Source organism: Chiloscyllium plagiosum, chromosome 17 (assembly GCF_004010195.1).
Source record: "Chiloscyllium plagiosum isolate BGI_BamShark_2017 chromosome 17, ASM401019v2, whole genome shotgun sequence".
Lineage (NCBI taxonomy): Eukaryota > Metazoa > Chordata > Chondrichthyes > Orectolobiformes > Hemiscylliidae > Chiloscyllium > Chiloscyllium plagiosum.
In genome coordinates, this window is record NC_057726.1 from 22504565 (window position 1) to 22525975 (window position 21411).

The window sequence follows — 21411 nt, forward strand, 5'->3', positions numbered from 1 at the left end:
CTCCCTGCCTCCATTCCTGATGAAGGGCTTTTGCCCGAAACATCCATTTTTCTGCTCCTCGGATGCTGATTGACCTGCTGTGCTTTCTTGTAGCACTCTGATCTAAACCCATCATTTTGGATAAGACCACCTTTCCAAATTCATTGGCAAGGGTTTAATTCAGACCTTTCCACTCCATCTACAGAATGCTCTGAAGAAAACTCAACATTATATTTCAAAATGAAGGCTTTTGGTAAGTATGCTGACCTAGAATAGGGGCGAGGGATGGCTAGACTGGTGAATGATTGGAACAATAGTGGGACCTACCTGCCAAACTGAGATTGTTGAGCACAAAGTCAGTACCGTAGAATACTGTGAAACAGATATCATCGCTGTATTTGTCCTTCTGCTCTTTTGAAATCTGTTCAAAGTCCTTCGAGTTCTTCCCAAGGCGGATTTCCTTAATCTCTTGCAGATCAACTAAAAGCAAACAAAATTGTATGAGGCACTGGAGTAATGATTTCTGGGAGATAACATTTCACAACTATGAGGGAGGGCACAAAAGGCAGCAGTGACAATAAACCTTTGCAAATCATTTGTGGACCACTGATGCTGATTTTGATTATAGATAGCATACTGCAGAAATAAGACAGTGATGTTGTTCAAAGACAACCAGGCTGCTTATGACACTTTCAGATAGATTTAAACTAAACAGAACTGGATTTCCGTGAGCACAGCCCTAATTTTAAAACAGGTGGCTAGTTTTATTAAACATGACTGAAGTGCTGTATTTGAACTTGGACCTAGCCCTCAAGTGTCATCTCAAAAAAATTCTATTCAGAATTTTCTCCAATCAGAATCTGTTTCCTGTTTTCTGTTCCTCATTATGACATTTTCCTGAAGAAGAGGTGGCATTCTCCCTGGTCCCTGTCTCTGTAATTGTCTAATTGACCATGAACCGATATCTGGATAGAACTGACCACACTTTCAAAAACAAGCTGAGCCGGACACCGAGTGGGAAGATATTGAGATTGATGAGAACACAAAGCCCACTATTTTATGCCCACAAACAGGTGATTTCGCTCAGCCTCAGAAGGGTGTTCAGTTCTACATTCATAGAGATGTACCAGAGAGAAATAGACCCTTTGGTTCAACTCATCCATGCCAACCAAATATCCTAAACAAATCGAGTCCCATTTGCCAGCTTTTGGCCCATATCCCTCTAAACCCATCCTATTCAGATATCCATTCAGATGCTTTTGAAATGCTTTAATTGTATCAGCCTCCATCACTTCCCCTGGTTGCTCATTCCATATACACACCACTTTCTGCATGAAAAAGTTGCCCCTTAGTTCCTTTTTAATTCTTTCCCCTCCTACCTTCAAAATATGCTCTCTAGTTTTGGACTGCCCCACCCCTGGGAAAACCCCTGTCTAGTTACCCTATCCATGCGCCTCACGATTTTATAAATCTCTATAAGGTCACCCCTCAGCCTCTAACGCTCCAGGGAAAATAGCCCCAGCTTATTCAGCCTCTCCCTGTGGCTCAAACCCTCCAACTCTGGCAACATCCTTGTAATTCTTTTCTGAACCCTTTCAAGTTTCACAACATCTTTCCTAAAGCAAGGAGACCAGAATTGCACACAATATTCCAAAATTCTGAATAACAAGGTTCCTGTCATAAAAATGATGTAAAAAAATTCATATTGTCATCCAGTGTTGGTTTCACAGGCTCACAGTGGTCTCATGCAATGAAAGTTTCTATTATACTTTTGGAAGTTATTAGAAGTAGTATTTAAGGAGGAAGTGGACTCATTTCTTTTTAATCAAGCAATTGAGGGTTTTGAGGGGCCGTATGAAAGAGAAATTGAGACTTTTAGGTAGATCAGCCATAATCTCCTTGAATGGCTGGCCAATTGGCCGACACTTGCTCATTTTTAAAATGTTTTTATATGCAGAGCCGAAAGTATAATAGCATACAAATAGGTAGCACCTGTTGTATTGTTAGCAACTACCAGAGGAAAGAATTAATTGGCCAAAGGGAATACTTTAGTCTGTCTGGGAATTAATATCCTGAGCTTCAGTATTCCGCTGATATTCAAAGTAGATCTGTACAAACAACATTCACTGGAACAATGCAAAGCATAGCCAAATCCAACCTATCAGAAACACCCAAATGAACCATGTAACATAATGGGAAATGTGACGCTCAGCTTTGCTTTGACAATTCGTTATGCCTCACTAGTGTCAAGGTCCAACTTCAAAGGTTGAATGCCTGGCTTCAAGCTCTGAACCACTCTGTCTCCTCACTTAAGACTTCCATTAAAACCCAACCCTTTAAACAAATATGTGGGGACCCTGTTTTGTCTCTGTTTGTTTTGTGCCTCAGTGCAGTGTCTCAGGCATTTTTTCTGCATTAAGCACAGAATAATAAATAAATGCAAATTGTTTCTACTGAATAACATTTGAGTATTAACTCATCTGGCCATGAATGCAACACAGTAAATTATTACAACTAAGGGAATCATGTTTGGAAACTACCTGGCTACCACTTGAAAAAGGAACAAAACTTCAGAATAGAACATTTGGCCCTTTAAGCTGCTCCATCATTCAATTAAATCATGGTTCACTATCTACCTCGAAACTTCCCTCCCGTGTAATCCCCACATCCCTTAATTTCCTTACCATGCAAAAATCTATTGATCGCTATCTGTAAGAAGTTAACTACTGCACACCCACACCTCTGTGGTGCACAATGTTTTTCAAAGATTCATAATCATTTGTGTAAAGAAATTTATCCTCATTTCAGTCCGGACTAAGCCCCTACTATGACAGTGCATCCTCAAGTTCTAACTTTGACAGCCAGGGGAAACATCCGCCCAGTATTTAGGGTGGCACGGTGGCTCAGTGGTTAGCACTGCTGCCTCACAGTGCCGGGGAACTGGGTTCGATTCCAGCCTTGGGTGACTGTCTGTGTGGAGTTTGCACATTCTCCCCGTGTCTGCGTGGGTTTGCTATGGTTTCCTCCCACAGTCCAAAGATGTGCAGGTTAGGTGAATTGGTTATGCTAAATTGCCTGTAGAGTTAGCTGCATTAGTTAGGGGGACTGGGTCTTTGGAAGGTCGGTGTGGACTAGTTGGGCTGAAGAGCCTGTTTCCACACTGTAGGGAAGCTAATCATTTACCCTGCTACGTCCCTGAGTAGTTCCAGATGGCACAGCAATGATGAAATCCCAGGCTAGCAGTTGAGGTGGATGCATGTTCAGGAGAGGGGGAAAGTCACTGGGTGGAGTCAACAGAGAAAGAGGGTTCAGAGCCAAAGGCAAGGGAAGTGGCTTTCAGTAGCCAATCTCCTGTTCCCATCCACGTGCCCTGACTGTCCCAGATTAAGACAGATTGAACAACCAACCCCAGCCTCAACCTTTTAGGCCACGCATTTTACCCACTGGGAAAGCTGCTGCTGTTCTCACCTGTCAGGAGTGGAGTTAATCACCACCATGTTGCAAACTGCCCCTTAAGAGGTCACTAATTAATTATGCAAGGGCCTTATACAGGGCCAAGCCAGATGGGTAATGTGTGGACTCTTTCATCTAGAACTTGATTACTGTGGTGGTGGGAAGGTGGTATGTATCCCCCCATGACAATTCCTATGATATGACTTCTATAACAACCCCTCTGACACTCTCCCTTCTACTTCTTGGAAGAGGATGATTCCATCCTGCATGTTACCTTTCTGTGAATAATACACAAGGTCACCCAATCCCCTTTGGATATCAGTTTTGCATAATCTCTTTTGCTTTCTTCCTACCAAAGTGGATAACTTCATTATATTACACATCTCTTCAATTTTCCTGCTCACTCATTCAACTAACCAATATCATATTGCAACCTCTTTGAATCCTCCCCAAAGGTTATTTCTCCAACTCATTTTGTACTGTCATCAAACTGGAATTCTTTTCTCTGCTCATGGGCTGTCAGCATCACAGGCTATGCCAGTGTTTATTGCCCATCCCCAGTTGCCCTTGAGAAGGTGGTGGTGAGCTTGAAGCAAAGTAGTCCATGTGCTGCAGGTAGACCCTGTTTTGTTTTGTTTGTTCATTCATTTACAGGTTGGTGGGATCACTGAACTCCAAACATGTCAGGGAAGGGCTGCTGCTGGGGACAAGCAAACCTTGTCCTGCTGAGAAGGGTGACCCTCATCTGTTTACCCTCTTGAAAAAGATACAGAGGCGACATGGTAATATGTTGGAATCAAGAGTAAGGTACCGAAGGCATTCCAGGATCTTAACCCAGTGACAGTGAAGGAACGCTGATGTCCAAGTCAGGATGAAGAGTGGCTTGGAGGTGGTGGTGTTCGCATATCTGCTGCCCTTGTCCTTCTTGATGTAAGTGGCTTCAATCTTGGAAGGTGTCATCTAAAGATATTTATTGAATTGCTGTATGCATCTTGTAGATGGTATATACTGCTGCTACTGAGCTTCAATGGTGGAAGGAGTAGATGCTTGTGGATGTGGTGCCAAATAATTAGGCTGCTTTGCTCTGGATGGTATCATGTTTTTTGAATGTAGTTGGAGCTGCACCCACCCAGGCAAGTGGGGAGTACACCATCGCAGTCCTTACTTGTGCCTTATGGATGGTCGCCAGGCAGCGGAGGGTCAGGAGATGAGTTACTCGCCGCAGTATTCTTAGCCTGTGACCAGCTTTTGTAGCCACTGTATTTATAAGCCCAGATGAGTTTCTGGTCAATGGTAACCCCCCAGGATGTTGACAGTGGAGGTTCAGTGACTGAAAATTAAGGGGTGGTGTTGAAGTTGTCTTTTAAAGGAGATGGTCATTGCTTGGAATTTTTGTGGTACGAATGTTACTGCCCCTTATCAACCCAAGCCTGGATATTGTTCAGGTCTTGCTGCATTTGAATATATTCACACCTGAGAAGTTGTAAATAGTGCTTAACATTGTGCAATCATCGATGAATATCCCCATTCTGACCTCAGGATGGAAGGAAGGTCATTAATCCAGCGGCTGAAGATGGTTGGGTCTAGAACACTAATCAGAGGACCTCCTGTAGAGATTACCAGGAGCTGAGATGACTGACATCCAACAATCACAACTCTTTTCCTATGTACCAGGTATGACTCCAACCAGTGGAGAGTTTGTCCCAATACTCATTGATTTTAGTCTTGCTCGAGCTCCATATTCAGTCAAATGTGGCTTTGATGTTAAATGCTGTCACTCTCACCTCACCTCTGGAATTCAGTTATTTTGTCCATTCTTTCTTTTTACTGATTCTTTCACCTGGGTTATTGATACAGATTGTAAGTAGTTGAACTCGAACTAATGATCCATGCAATATTATATTACAAATAACTTAACTCAATGTTACATGTTTCTGCATATTCTCTATTTTCTGTTCATTGCTCAATCTTTAATCCCCAACCCATGAGCCCTAATTTTATATATTAACCTGTTGGGCGACACTTTTAAACAACACTTTTTGAATTCAAAATACATCACACTCAATAATTCCACTTCAACGACAGCTAGTTAGAACCTCAAAAAGCTCTAACAAATTTATTGGACGTGATTTCTCTTTCATAAATCACTATTGACTCTATCTAATCATATCATGACTTTCTAAGTGACCTGTTATCATATCTCTAATAACAGATTTGAGCAATTTTCCTTCTATTGATGTCATTATTATTGAAGTAACTATTTCTTGTTTTCTCTTTCTCTTCTTGCTTAATCATAATGGTTGCCTGCCAACCATGAGCTCTGTTTCAGAACCAAAGGAATTCTTAAAAATGGAAATGATCTACACTCTCTTCATTTTCTGCTTTAATTCCCAAGGATGTGGGCCATCAGGTCGAGGAATTATTCATCTTTTAGTCCCAAATTTAACAAATAAAGGCAATACATTAGAAGAGATGTTATAATTGAAGTTTTCCAATTCTTTGTGTGTATCTTACTGCAACTTCTAGGGAAGATTCCATGGGCTGTATCCTTCCTTCTGTTAGCACAATCAAGCAATCATTCCTCAACTACACATGTGGATAAATGAAAGCTTGTGAGTTAGATTTCAAGTGAAGGAGCTATTGATTTCAAATCTGACCTAACCTAGTGCTCCATAATTTGAACGTATTAAGGAAGCACCTGCCTCAGTCAAATGGATAACTCTGTTGTTTACCAATAGGCCTGCAGTGATGACAGGCAGAAGTTTGAAGAATCTTCGGCCTTTAATACCAAATTTGTTTTTATTTAAAAGTGGACTGCCATAACAACAAAGTAACTGCAAGATTAAGTGCCATGGTTGGCTGGCAAAAACAATTGTGTTCAACTAATGGGATTTAACACTTAAAGGTGTCAAAATAAACTTCAAAGAGACTGCACTGTGATTTCCTGGATTACAAAGACAATGAAGGGTTGACAATCCCTTGCTCAACAGCAAACCAGGCCCTGTGATTATGTCCCAAACTTCAGGTACATTTTGTGTTTTTTCCTTCGAAGAATACACAAAGATGGGGATCGCAAAGGCAGTTTCAATTCTACTAGAGTGGACTAATGGAACTGAAGGTTCTTATGTATATACATCTGGTTCAAGTGTTGACTGGTCACAGTCAAAGAACTAGTCTGTAGTCACCTCTGTGTTGCAAGGAAAGGGATACTCTCACTCTGTGTACTCTCAGTCAGTTGGCTATCAGTCAGCCATAAGGAAACAGGACAACAAAATAACTCCATCTCATCCTAGATGCTGAAATTAATCACAGTCAAAAAGAATCAGTATGACAGAATCTCAACTTGCAGTACTAAGGATCATGAAACCAATTGTTCAATTGCCAGCATCAATGCTACTGGTAACCACCATTGCAATGGTCCACATAAATCAATTAACTGTTCTTCATGAACAATTCAGACGCTGGCCGTATATCTCTTTTTAACATTTTATTCCTCTGATCTTACCTCCTATTGCTAATCTGTGTGTATGTGTTTTGTGTTAATTCTTCTCAGGCTTAGACTTTCATTAGCCCCCTCTTTGTTAAGTCAAGAAAGTATGGTTAAATTGGCTTCTTTAAAAATACAAATTCATTTGGTTTCGGAACAAAAGATCAATTCTTTAATAAACCTTGATATGACCAACCGAGGATGCAGGCGAATAAAGAGAGGGAGACACTTCATCCCTCCTCCATCCTGGGTCTGGGAGTCACAAAATTGAGCATAACCACTGAGTGTAATCGAGCAGCGCTGGGTAGTAAATTGTTTGAGGTAAGTTTAACTATGTAATTTATCCTTATCTTTTTGGTCAGTACAATTGTCTCCAATGGTCTGAAAATAGGAGTGTCAACATTGGCTTAGTTGGAACCTCCACCTGTCTGAATAGAAGACTATGAGATTTACTCCCACTCTGAAGACCTGTGCATACAGTGTAGACACTTCAGTGCAGAACCCAGGGAGTGCAGTCTGAATTATGATTTTTCATAAGACCTAAAGGTGAGACCTTGTCCTCTTTCACAAGTAGATATTGAAGATCCAAGAATAAAAATGGAATTCTCCAGTTTCCTGTATTCTTTAAACAAATCCATTAAAATGATGGTTTAATCATTTGTTTCTGTGTGTATATAAATGCCTGCATTACAAAGGGATTCCACTTCAAAACTAATTACTTTGAGAGGGCCCAAGGTCATGAAAAATGCTAACTTAATGCCAGTTCCTCTTCAAAGAAAAGAACTGTTAACACACAATTAAAATCCTGTGTTATTACTAGTCATAACATCATCAGAATTCACTGTAAAGAGGAATCCGGTTATGTATCAAAGGTTTCCAAAATCACCTTGAGTTTTTAGTATCTTTCCCCTCTTATTTTAGACACATGGTAAATCTAACCACAGTATTTTTTCCTGATGAAACATTTGCACAGCACAAATTGCAAAATAATATCACGCCGGAAGAGGAGATTGAGGGCCCAGGGACTTCATTGACCACCACTTTATACCTCAAAGTCTATTGACATTCACATGAGAGAATGTGAGCTCACTTCAAATTTGATTGAAATGTAATAAGATCTAAAAAAAATCTGCTGCTAAAATAAAGTTTGTATGTTGCAGTAACCAGATAAGAATGCATGCTTGATGCAGGGTACAAGGAAGAACATAAGGAAGTGGTTTGTGCCACAAAAGTAACAACTGTGAGGCAGTGTACTTCCCTATAGAATTAGGAGGGACTAAGGGAGAATATTCATTTATGTTTTGCCTTTTAGACTTGCAAATCTGCTGCCAATCCTCTAAACTCAGTCTGCACTGTTTGGGGGTGCATAGTTTCACTTACACAATGTGTAAATGTGTTAATCAAACAATGATGTATTCTGCATCATTTCCGTCCTTACTTTTGGCTTGGACTCAAGGCCAATGCAAGCCTTTGTTCCTTTAAAGCAATTTTTGTTTATTGATCAGAGCTCAAAATTCTTAAAGCTCTTAAATTCTTAAAATTCTTAAACCTCCAGAGTTTCTATCTCATTTGAACACTAAGTACCAATAAAAAAACTTGTGAATGCAAATGGCAGAATCATTAGAAATAACTTCTGAATTGATTCAGGAAATATCCTTTAAATGTTGCCATTGTCTTACGAACAACTTCCACACCAAAGTAACAGGGGTTAGTCTCAAACCCTGAAGTAGCAATGTATGGTGAGAATCATGCAGCATATAAATGGAATGGAAGGAGTGAGTGAGATTAAAAAATTAGATTATAATGTTTGTTATGATATGTCATTAATGCTGCAAATAGTTCATCTAAATTTCTGCTGCTTGTATCCTGCTTCACACTGATCCATCTGGCTCACAGTACTTTAATTTTTAAATTCCCACCACTGGGCTGCATTTTATTCTAAAGAAGGGTCACTGGACCCAAAATGTTGACTGATCTCTCTTCATAGATGCTGCCAGACCTGCTGAGCTTTTCCAGCAATTTCTGTTCTTGTTACTAATTTACAGCATCCGCACTTCTTTTGGTTTTTATTAAGCAAAACTCAAGTCAATTGCAATCAGGGGGAAACCTTTTACTGATACAGAGTCTTACCTAGAAAGGGAATATGGCTGTAGTTGTTGGAGGTGAGACATTCCAATCTCAGACACCTCTGCAGGAGTTCTTCAGGGTAGTGTCTGAGACCCAACTACCTTCAGTTGCTTCATCAATGATCTTCCCGCCATCACAGGTCAAAAATGGGGGTATTTGCTTATGATTGCACAAATGTTCAGGACCAGTTGCAAATCAGATACTGTAGTAGTTCATGTCCATGCAAAGCATCATCTGGACAACATCCAGGCTTGGATTGATAAGTCTTCGAGGAGAAAGTGAGGACTGCAGATGCTGGAGATCAGAGCTGAAAATGTGTTGCTGGAAAAGCGCAGCAGGTCAGGCAGCATCCAAGGAACAGGAGAATCGATGTTTCGGGCATAAGCCCTGAAGAAGGGCTTATGCCTGAAACGTCGATTCTCCTGTTCCTTGGATGCTGCCTGACCTGCTGCGCTTTTCCAGCAACACATTTTCAGCTTGGATTGATAAGTGACAAGTAAAGTTCATGCCAGACAGATACCGGGCAATGACTATCTCCAACATGAGCAAATCTAACACTCCATGATGTTCAATGACATTACTATCACTGAATCCCACATTATCAATATCCTGGGGATTACCATTGATCAGAATTACAACTGGACATATTATTAGATTCCTGTGTCAAAGTTTGGGAATCTGTAGAGAGTTGTTCACCTCCTGATCCCCTATAGCGTGTCCAGCATCTGCATGGTATGAATCAGGATTTGACCAAATGATCAATCCATTTGGTTGGATGCGTATAGCTCTAATAACACTCAAATGGCTCAGCAGCATCCAGGAGAAAACAACCCACTTCCTTGACACATCACCTTCAACATTCACTCCCTTGAGTGCTAGAACATAGCAACAGTAGAGTGCCTTATCTGTAATATGTACCACATAACTGAGCAAGACTCCATTTTTCAAACCTGCAACCTATTTCAGCTAGAAAAACACGGGCAGTAAGACATCACCACCTGCAATTTTCCTTCCAAGGCCACTCACCAGCTGACCTGGAGCTATCATTGGATCAAAATCTAGGAATTCACTTTCTAACAGCACCATTGGTATATTTAGATCCTGAGATCTGCAGTGGCTCAAAAAGGCAGCTCACCGTCACCCTCTCAAGGACAATTAGGTACGCACAGTCAATCCTCTTGTTGCCAGCAATACCCACATCTCATGAAAGAACTATGAAAAATTTAAGCTGCGATTTTTAAATGCATGACTTGAATTTACTTGAGAAGATTCTGAGGGATAAGATGTAAATACATTTGGAAAGACAGGGTTTCATTAGGCGCAGTCAGCATGGCTTTGTACGGGGAAGATCATGCCTCACAAATTTGTTACATTTCTTTGACGAAGTGACCAGGAAGGTTGACAAGGGCAGGGTGGTAGATGTAGTCTATCTGGATTTCAGTAAGGCCTTTGATAAGGTTTCACATGATAGATTACCCTGGAAGGTTAGATCGCATAGAATCGGCGGGGGGGGGGGAATGTGGGCTGGCAAACTGGATACACAAACTTGATGGTAGGAAGCAGAAGGTAATAGTGGAAGGTTGCTTGTCGGACTGGACACCTGTGAGTAGTGGAGTGCCTCAGGGATTGGTGTTGAGCCCATTAATGTTTGTTATCTATATCAATGATTTGGATGAGAATGTACAAGGCATACTTAGAAAGTTTGCACATGTCACTAAAATAGGCGGTATCATGGAGAGTGACGAAGGTTATCAGAAATTGCAGAAGGACCTTGATCAGCTGGGGAAGTGGGCCAAGAAATGGCAACTGGAGTTTAACATAGATAAGTGTGAAGTCTTGCATTTTGGAAAATTAAATCAAAATAGGAGTTTCATAGTGAATGGTAGGGCCTTATGGAGTGTAGTGGAACAGAGGGACCTTGGAGTTCAGGTGCAGGGTTCTTTGAAAGTGGAGTCACAGGTAGCCAGGATGGTGAAGAAGTCTTTTGGCACACTGGCCTTCATCAGTCAGGGCACTGAGTATAGAAGTTGGGAAGTTATGTTGCACTTATACAGGACATTGGTGAGGCTGTACTTGGAGTATTGTGTTCAGTTTTAGTCACCTTGCTATAGGAAGGATGTTATTAAACTGGAAACAGCGCACAAGCAATTTACAAGGATGCTGCCAGGACTGAACAAATCTGAGTTATATGGAGAGGTTAGACAAGCTAGGACTCTTTTCTTTAGAGCATAAGAGACTGACGGGGGATCTTAAAGAAGTGTATAAGATCATGAGAGGCATTGATAGGGTGAATGCACTCAGTCTTTTTCCCAGAGTTGGGGAATCGAGGACTAGAGGACATCAGTTTAAGGTTAGAGGGGAAAGAATAAAAGGGGACCTGAGGGACAACATTTTTGCACAGAGAGTGGTACGCATATGGAAGGAGCTGCCAGCGGAAGTGGTTGAGGTGGGTACATTAACAACATTTAAAAGGAATTTGGACAAATACATGGATAGAAGGATGTGGGCCAATGCAGGGAAATGGGGTCAGCGTGGATGGATACTTTGGTCGGCATAGACCAGTTTAGGCTAAAGGGCCTGTCTTCATGCTGTCGGACTCTGTGACTCTAAGACTATATTTGCCATCTAATTAAGAACGCTAGATGGTTATAGTGGCATTTTTTAAATTGTGGAAATTAAATTGCTCACAACAGTCACTGAGACCCTCCACAGGGTAGCCGTGGTTGTAGTTGTCTGTACCACTGTGGAGAAGGAGTGTTAGAACACTGATGTGGTGTGTTAGAACACTGATGTGGAGTGCTAGAACACTGATGTGGAGTGTTAGAACACTGATGTGGAGTGTTAGAACACTGATGTGGAGTGCTAGAACACTGATATGGAGTGTTAGAACACTGATGTGGAGTGTTAGAACACTGATGTGGAGTTTTAGAACACTGATGTGGAGTGCTAGAACACTGATGTGGAGTGTTAGAACACTGATGTGCAGTGTTAGAACACTGATGTGGAGTGCTAGAACACTGATGTGGAGTGTTAGCCTTCCGAGGCTCCTTACTGGGTGCAATGAGCTGCCAGCCATTTCTGTGCAGGTAGTCACTGTATCTCTGGCCTGGCCTCTCAGAAACAGCCCAAAGGAAGGAAGGTTCTGGATTAGTGGTGCTGGAAGAGCACAGCAGTTCAGGCAGCATCCGAGGAGCAGTAAAATCGACGTTTCGGGCAAAAGCCTGATGGAGGGTTTTTGCCCGAAACATCGATTTTACTGCTCCTCGGATGCTGCCTGAACGGCTGTGCTCTTCCAGCACCACTAATCCAGAATCTGGTTTCCAGCCTCTGCAGTCATTGTTTTTACCCCGAAGGAAGGAAGGTGCCAGTAAACCAGCGCACAACTATAATCTCCTGGTCTGATTTTCTCTGATGGTAGCCTCAGATCCTGCCTCCATCAGCCGCAGAAAATCTAGCACATAGTCTTCAAATTTCACAATAGCCATACTTCTCCAGCCCTATATCAGGCCCTTAAGGTCACTGTCCTTCGGATTGCATTCCCTATTTACTAAAACTTCAGTTACAAATTTTCCAAATCTGGATTTATTTTTTATGAAACTCTCCACCTCCACAGTTCAAATAGTCACTTCTCCTTTAATTCCCTCTCAGTAACCCAGTGCTTTGATCAAATTTCTAATCACCTCCTGCTTCGTCTTTTGGCTAAGCATCTGTTTCCTCCATGCTCACATTAAACATAAATAGCAGTTTTTGTTGCTGTAAATCCTCAGATCAAACCCCTCACAAAACTCAAAGACAACCAAAAACTGAAATTGTGAGAGAAAGTCAGCAGATCTGGCAGCATTAGTGGAAAGAAAGCAGCATTAACGTTTCAAGACCAGTTACCCTTCTTCAGAATTGACTGTAGCTCAGAAAAGGTTGGCATATATTCTGAAGATGGGTGGGGGAGGGGGCAGGAGTTAACGATAAGTAGAGATGGAGCCTGGAGAGGGAGAAAAACAGTTGGATAGACAAAGGAATGGGTAAAGGTCAGCGTGTGAGAATCAATACCAGCTAATGGGAACCATTAGTAGCTGACAATGGGTTATGCGTGGTAGCAGCCCATGTGATGACAAGGCCTGGTGTTTGGAAGTTGAGGTAAAGACATGGGAGAAAGTGCTCAGACCTTAAAATTATTGAACTCGATATTGAACCCAGAAAGCTGCAGGAAAGAGATGCTGTAGAACTCACGAGACACACTTGGATTCAATACTATTTGTCAGTAATACTACAAAGTAAGCAGAGGAAGATCGGTATATAGGGCACGTTTCATAACTAAATAGTTACAAATTAGCAACAATGCCTTGTGTCACTGTAAACCCACTGCTGCCATCATGGATGCCTCACACAGTCAGCAGCTTACTTTGTTGCAATTTTCCGAGACCTAGCAGTTTAATCAAGGTGTGCAAATTTGGTTATAATGAAAGCTAATTCAACACCACAGCGTGCAGTTTCTTTCCATAGGTTTCCCAACTGATTGAAGGAGAGGTCCATTCAGTGGCAAAGCACTTGTGAACAGGCCACACAGCCCAATGTAAAGGGCCAGCAGCAGCCAATAAGTGCGAGGGAAAGATGGATTCAACCTCAGAGAGTGGTCTAACACCTAGCACTGAGAGGGAGGCTGGAAATGGAATCTGATCATGGCATCAGAGGAGTTATCTCTAGGTCCAGGGTCAATGGTGCGGTTGGGTGTGAGGTACTCATATGGAAAGGCTTGCTGATGGAGCGAGGTGGGGACTGGGGCAGCATGAGGAATCATTTCCAGCTGCTCCTAGTAAACAAGCTTTGATACAAAGGCAGTTCATTCTTCCCAAATCTTCCCTTATCTCCCTTCAATGCTGGCTTTCCCATAGCCTGCAAAGCAGGTTCAATCACTGCCTGTCAGGCTAATTAAAATGTTGAATTTGCAACCCATTTCCCAGAAGCTCATTGACTGTCTGTCCACTGATCTATGAAACCTGGGTTGGGGTCTGGTATGGGTGTTTAACATTTGGTTCAAGTCTTGGTAATCTATTTTTGGGATTAGGATTTAGAACTTTTTACAATATTCTTCTTGAACAACATTTCTTCTTAGGCCTATTAGCAGTCAAATTGAAATAAATGGAAACTGCATATTTACAGTTGCATAGGCAATATAACAAAGGAACAGTGGTGCAATGAGAATAGCACTGGAAAATCACTCTCAGGTTCTTCTGTCACTCCTGTTGTGTATTGCATTCTTAGTTGAATGAGCCACTAGATAGGCCATTGTACAAGGACCAACATAAAAAAGTATTTGGTGAAAGGCTCTATCTAACGGCTGTAAGCTGTTATGAAGGTGTAGGGGTACTGTACCTTTAAGAGAGCTGAAAAACTAGAAAGGACTTAGAGAAGTACAGAGAGTTCGGAACAAGGTAACAATGCCACATTTGGTTGAAACAGCTAGCAGTAGCTGAGTTGCCACACAATGAAAACAAATACAAATTTGGCCAATCAGTTTAAATTATGTCCCAAGATACCAGACTCCAATCAAGTTTGAATTTAGTATTTTGATAATATTGAATACAATGAAATGATCCAATGCTTTGGGGTATTAATATCAGACATTATGAAGAGTTAACCAGAGCAGCAAAGAGAACAGCCAGACGATCAACAGATATAGGCTGCTAGTCAGAGCTCTCTGAGAGATACCTGTCTGGAGAAGGAGCTCGCACAGAAAAAACATTGAAAGTGACCTGGAGAGAGAATCTATAGAGGAAAATCTACAGAGAAAACTCAGCAAAGCTGACTGGTTTTGAAACATGGTTATTTTTCTATAATTCATAATCGGCATTTTTTTTATTCAGACTAGTACTGTAGACGGGGAAGTAAAAGATAGGTTTAAGACAAAGAAGTTGTAAGTAATTGTTAGTTAATATTGTCTGTTAGACTTAAAGAAATAACGTTGTTAATTTCTATTTTAAATATTTACCTCTGGGATAGTTTTTTGCCTCCCGAATTTTAATAGGTTACAGCACGGGGGTAAATCTTTTCTGTGTTGCTGGTTTACGTTAGCAGAGGGGTTTACCCAGTGTCGTAACAAAGTTCAGTGCCCAAGTGTTAGTCTCAACCTTGCTTCAATCTCATTGTTAAAGAATATACAGACAAACAATAGAAGCTTTCAGCCAAAATCTATTTGCTCCAAGTAAAATCCAACAACCAGTCAGTTTCGATTAGTTTCAGTCCACTAAATTCTATCTTAATTATGTGTCATTCCCAATAAAGTATTCAGGAAAACAGGTATAGATCAGAATTGGCATGTGACAATATCCAGTTGGTGAGACAACTACTGCCATTATGAGAAAAAAGGGTGATAGAGCTCACATTTATGAAAAAAATGGTCAATTCTTTACAACGTCTCAGGTTCATATCAATTAATGCTGAGATAGTCGATGGATGTGAATAAAAGACAACTGATGTGGTTAAATAATCACTGGGAAGGAAGTATCACAAATCTTCTTGAGAAAGTGATCACACAATCATATTTGAAATACCAGAGCAGGGGGACTAAACAAAAGGCAGTTTCAATATCACCAATGTGAGGAACACGTAAAGTGTTCTGTTTCACAGTGCGACCATGCATCAGAACATGAGAGGCATTCTGCACTAATAAGATCCTCTTGTCAAGCCAAAGTGACATTCTAGCTAGAGCATAAATAAGTAATACGATGTATGAATTTCAATGCTCGAATGACACCATTAATGTAAACCATATGTTCCAATGATAGGTGAATCATTTCAAAAAGCAAACCCCTTTGGCTGCTCACAATAGACAACATACCAAGCATACTCAACCAGCAAAATATAGAACATGATGTTCAATATTAGATGTGATTCCACAATTGGATAGCGCCTGGTAAGTAGTCCTGCCTGTGGTTAGAATTATGCTAACCACCAAGAGTAGCTCCCATATGCACACTAGAAGTTATGTATAGTCATACACACAGCTGTTCTGTGCAAATGAAAAAAAATGTTCATATGTTGTGATTTTTCTAACTAAACAAAAGATAGGATACTACCATTCTCTAATATATTCCCATGCCAATGCCTTGACCAATTCTAGTTAACTCGCTGGGTTTGAATTTAAACAAAATCTTGGCATTTATTTGTTCCTTGGCAAATTCTCCATCTCTAGGCCTCTATCCATCAGGGTTCACTTGCCAACCAACAAATACATTATCTCTTGCAATAAAAATAGTTGTTCCCTTTGAGATTTGGTATTCTTGCAATTGTGTCCTGATGAATGCAGGACAAAGTGCTTTGGCAGCACATCTTCTTTTTACTGAAAATCAACAATTTTACTCGAGGGGTACACACTTCTACAAGGCTCAGTGGTTAGCACTGTTGCCTCATAGCACCAGGAACCTGGGTTCGATTCCCACCTTGGGTAACTGTCTATGTGGAGATTGCACATTCTCCCTGTGTCTGCCTGGGTTTCCTCCGGGTCCTCCAGTTTCCCCCCCACAATCCAAAAGTGTGCAGGTTAGGTGAATTGGCCAAGCTAAATTGCCCATAGTGTTAGGTGCATTAGTCAGGGGTAAATATAGGGAAGGGGGATGGGTCTAGGTGGGTTACTCTTCAGAGGAGAGGTGTGCACTTGCTGGACCAAAGGGCCTGTTTCTATATTGTAAGGGATCTAATCTAATTTAAAGACCTTGATTTCCTTGACACAGAATATGACTTCAAACCTTAGGCTCTACTGCCGTTTTAACTTAGTTTCTGACTTGGCAAACTTCAGGAACTTTTCGGTGCAGATGAAAATTTTCAGCATTACTTTCAAATACAGTTAAGTCTACAATGGGGCCAATGTTTGGGACTTAAGTGTGGCAATAACTGTGTTTTGTTTTTGCTGCTGTTTACCTATTATTTACTTATCTATGCTACTCAACTCTGTGATCTGCCTGTATTGCTTGCAAGACAAAGCTTTTCACTGTGCTTCGGTACACATGACAATAAATTCAATTCAAGTGTGGCAATAGCTGTTTTAAATATTTTACTTGAGCAACTGCATTCCTTTAGAAACAGCACTCATTTCATTAATATTTGTAGCAAGGGAAGTAAGATACCTGTGTTTGCTTCAACCTGTTGCTTAGTTGGTAATGTCTACACTGTTACGTACATTAAGTATGTCACTCCATAGATTATATTTAACAACAAAAACTCTTGTGTCTGTCCATGCTTCTAGTCTGCACTACTTGATTTCCATTCTGGTAAACATTAGCAAAGATTTTGATTTTATGCAATAGCTTAAAAGCACATTAGTGAACTGTCAGTCAGTTCCCATCATCAATCCCAATTTTTAATTAATTAACTTCTATGGAAATAAAAAGAAATACACACTTGCTGGATGCACCAACACTGCACAGGAAATAGAGTGAGGAATATTTTTATCTTTGCTTCCTGCTGGTTTTGTCAAAAAAATTCTAAATACTATTTGAAGAGAAACAAAAGCTGAGTAAAAAACCTTTATAAAAGGAGAATTCAATATTGAACAGTTTGAAAAAACGTGTCAGGGGCATGGCAAAAATATTCAGCATTCAACGTTTGTTTCAGTTTGTTAAAGTGTAAAGAATAAAGCTGAAAGAGGTAGACTAAGGTCTGAGAGGGAAGAGGTGACTGTTGTCAGAACGTGGAGCTGAGCAACACAGGTGGAGGAAAGAGGGATGGCAGGTGTGAGAGGAGAAAGAGTAAAACAGATATTTACTAGGAAATGGAAGAGATTGAGGAGTAAGGTGAAGAGGAATTATGACCAAGATGAGAATGGCTGTGGGATGGTGGAGAAGGAGATGTAAGAGATTAGATTGTGATTGGCAGGACACAGAGAAAACATGGTCAGGAGAACAGAAAGAGATCATGTTCCACAGGAGAAACTGGAACCATGATTAGAAAGGGAAAGGAAGGACAATGAGTTGGATGTGTTTAGAGGAGGGGCTGGGGAGGGGGAATGAGATTGTGGTCAGTGAGAATGAGCGAATGTGATTGGAGGAGTGAGAAATTAGTGGTGTGAGGTGTTTGGATATAAATACAATCATGTATAACTGTCCCTCTGAGTCTGCTGTAGTCATGTGACCTCTACCCTGAGGCACACACATTGTAGGCAGACATCTTAAGCTCACTTCATTAAAGCACACGTGTTGAACACACTGCTGTGTTATACACTCGAAACATGGTGTCAGAAATTTCAGAACTGTGAGAAAGCGCAGCTATTGATAGGAAGAATAAGGTCTTTGTAGAACTGTGAGCCACCACTAAAATACAAAAGCCTCAGATAAAAAAACTGGTTAAGAGAAAATGGCTGAAACTTATTTTTCCTAAGAGTTCCTGTCCAAATTACAGAGGATGTGAAGTCACATTTGAATTTCTTCCATGCATAATGGCAGAATTATGAAATGACAGCAGACGAGTTGACTGAAGAGTTACAAGTTGCTACACTTTATCACAATGTAGGAGTAAAATACTGCAGATGCTGAAAACAAAAAATGCTAGAGATCACAGCAGTCAGGCAGTATCCTTGGAGAGAAAGCAAGCTAACATTTTGGGTCTGGATGACTTCTCAGAGCTCTGATGAAGAGTCATCTAGATTTGAAACATTAGCTTACTTTCTCTCCATAGATGCTGCCTGACCCACTGTGATCTCCAGCATTTTTTGTTTCCAGTACACTTTTATCACTGTTAGGAACAGAAAAGAAAAAAGAGGATGCTTCAACAGAGTGTGAAATCTTCCAGATTCAATGTAAAGCAACACTCATTATACTATGGAAGTCACCAACCCAGCAGAGACACTGAAAGATAATAGGAAAAGTACAGCCGGTCAGGCAGCATCTGAGAAGCAGGAGAGTTGACGTCACAAGAAGTAGTGATAAGCAGATGGCTCAAATGCAACAGAATATAAATGTTGCCATGAGAGTTTTGGGGCTGCAGGGGTAAATGAAGTGCACAAGCAAACAACATAGAGTTATTATCCTGAAGTAGTTGAGATGAGAGATGATAAAATACATGTGTGTAACTCATCAAGGAACTGAGTCACAACTTCATCGAGCTGCACAGCATGGAAACAGATCCTTCAGTCCAACTTGTCCATGCTGACCAGCTATCCTAAATAAATCTAGTCCTATTTTCCAGCATTGGCCCATCTCCCCCTCAACCCTTCCTATTCATTTATGCATCAAGATGCCTTTTAAATATTGCAAAGTGCCAGCCTTCACCACTTCCTCTGACAGCTCATTCCCAAGCCAAGTCTGAGGATGGACTGGATATATGCTCTAAACATAAACAACAAAATCAAGGACATATTAGTCAATGCTGTGCTTGTAATGAATATTAAGGTAAGCAAGTTAGAGAACCGTTGATAGCACTTGGCATCCCAGGCAGAGCATGAACAAAACAGAGAGTAAACATTTACACTGGCAGAAACTAATTATCTTGTCACTGTAGACTGCTATCCTGACCATTGGCAGGTGGACCAGCTGACTTCAATGCCAACCGCTCACACCATGTTGTAGTCATTACAGCATTCTTGACATTGTCATTAGTGACAACGGTCCTCAGTTCCTGAGTGAAGAATTCAGTCACTTCATAAACAATTGAGAAATTCACCTATACACCATCTCCACACGATCCTCAGTCAAATGGAAATGCTGAGGCAGCAATAAAAATCGTCAAAGAAATCAAGAAAGTTAACTTGGGATATGCATATTTACTGAAGGCATGGAGTGCAGTCAGGTACAAAGATTAATTCTGCCCAGCATCCAAACTACTCTTCCAATAGCAATAAATCTACGGAAGCCAGAGTAGCAACAGACATGAATATCCAAATCAGGGTGCAATAGCAAAATTCTAAGTTGAGTTTGACAAAATTACTAAAGGGAGACACATATGTTGAGGGATATTCAGCTGAGAGTTGGAGATGGGAAACAAGATAAGCAGTCCTGGTCTGCTGGCGACACTCCTGATCTTCCTGACCCATGGACCACATGTACATGTCGAGGTGTGTATCTTAAAGGTTCTGCCTCCTTCTACCTGTAAAGGGCCCTGGAAATCAGGCCAAAATGTTTCGTTAATCTAAAAGTGGAAACATACAGCCTTTTTGAAAGTTACAAATGACCATTCCCCCCAGTGAAAGCAGATGAGTGGCACAGTGGTTAGCACTGCTGCCTCACAGCGCCAGAGACCTGGGTTCAATTCCCACCTCAGGCAACTCTCTGTGTGGAGTTTCCACATTCTCCCTGTGTCTGCGTGGGTTTCCTCCGGGTGCTCCGGTTTCCTGCCACAATACAAAAACATGTGCAGGTGAGGTGAATTGGCCATGCTAAATTGCCTGTAGTGTTAGGTGCAGGGGAATGGGTCTGAGTGGGTTGCGCTTGTGGACTTGTTGGGCTGAAGGGCCTGTTTCCACACTATAAGTAATCTAATCTAATGAGTTACCCTTCCACTGAAACTCCATGTGAGTGGGCTTTAACTTTCTTAAAAATTTACACTTCTTATCCACATCCAACCGTTGTCATGGATTAAATCTACCCCCGTGGTATTGTCCTTCATACAACATTACTCTAAGTTTCAGCCAACAACCCCTCCTAAATTGACAGAAAATGCCTATGTTAATAGTTTACTGGGAGTCATTTTGAACCATAACTGGGATGATAAACTGGTGATGCATTTATTATCTATTTATTGACAAACATACTTGATTTTCATTCCATCGCTAGAAATCATTTGGCGATGAAGGGTGATTCAAGTGACGCCTTTAATGACTGCGAGAAAGTGAGGACTGCAGATGCTGGAGATCAGAGTCAGAAAGTGTGGCGCTGGAAAAGCACAGCAGGTCAAGCCGCATCCAAGGAGCAGGAGAATTGATGTTTCAGGCATAAGCCCTTCATCAGGAATTCCTGATGTGCTGTTCCAGTGTGCTGTGCTTTTCCAGCACCACACCAGCTGTGCTTTTCCAGCGCTTTTTGATTTTAATGACTGCCACAAACAGCACACAAAGAAATTTACAGCAAAGGAAGAGATCACATGGCATTAATAAGCTAGGTAAAAACAATGACTGCAGATGCTGGAAACCAGATTCTGGATTAGTGGTGCTGGAAAAGCACAGCAGTTCAGGCAGCATCCGAGGAGCAGTAAAATTGACGTTTCAGGCAAAAGCCCTTCATCAGAAATACAGGCAGTGTGCCTGAAGGGTGGAGAGATAAATGAGAGGAGGGTGGGGATAGGGAGAAAGTAGCATAGAGTACAATAGGTGAGTGGGAGAGGGGATGAAGGTGATAGGTCAGAGAGGAGGGTGGGGGAGGGTAGCAAAGAGTACAATGGTT

At 41.2% G+C, this 21411-nt stretch overlaps 1 protein-coding gene across 1 annotated transcript in view; it reads right to left on the reverse strand.

Annotated features, from left to right (window-relative positions):
- The window catches only part of plcg2 (phospholipase C, gamma 2), a 203346-nt gene that overhangs the window by 101795 nt on the left and 80140 nt on the right, over nucleotides 1-21411 (reverse strand). The window contains exon 2 of the mRNA XM_043706657.1: nucleotides 307-459. Within this exon, the coding sequence (XP_043562592.1) occupies nucleotides 307-459 (153 nt within the window). The remainder of the gene's footprint in view (nucleotides 1-306; nucleotides 460-21411) is intronic.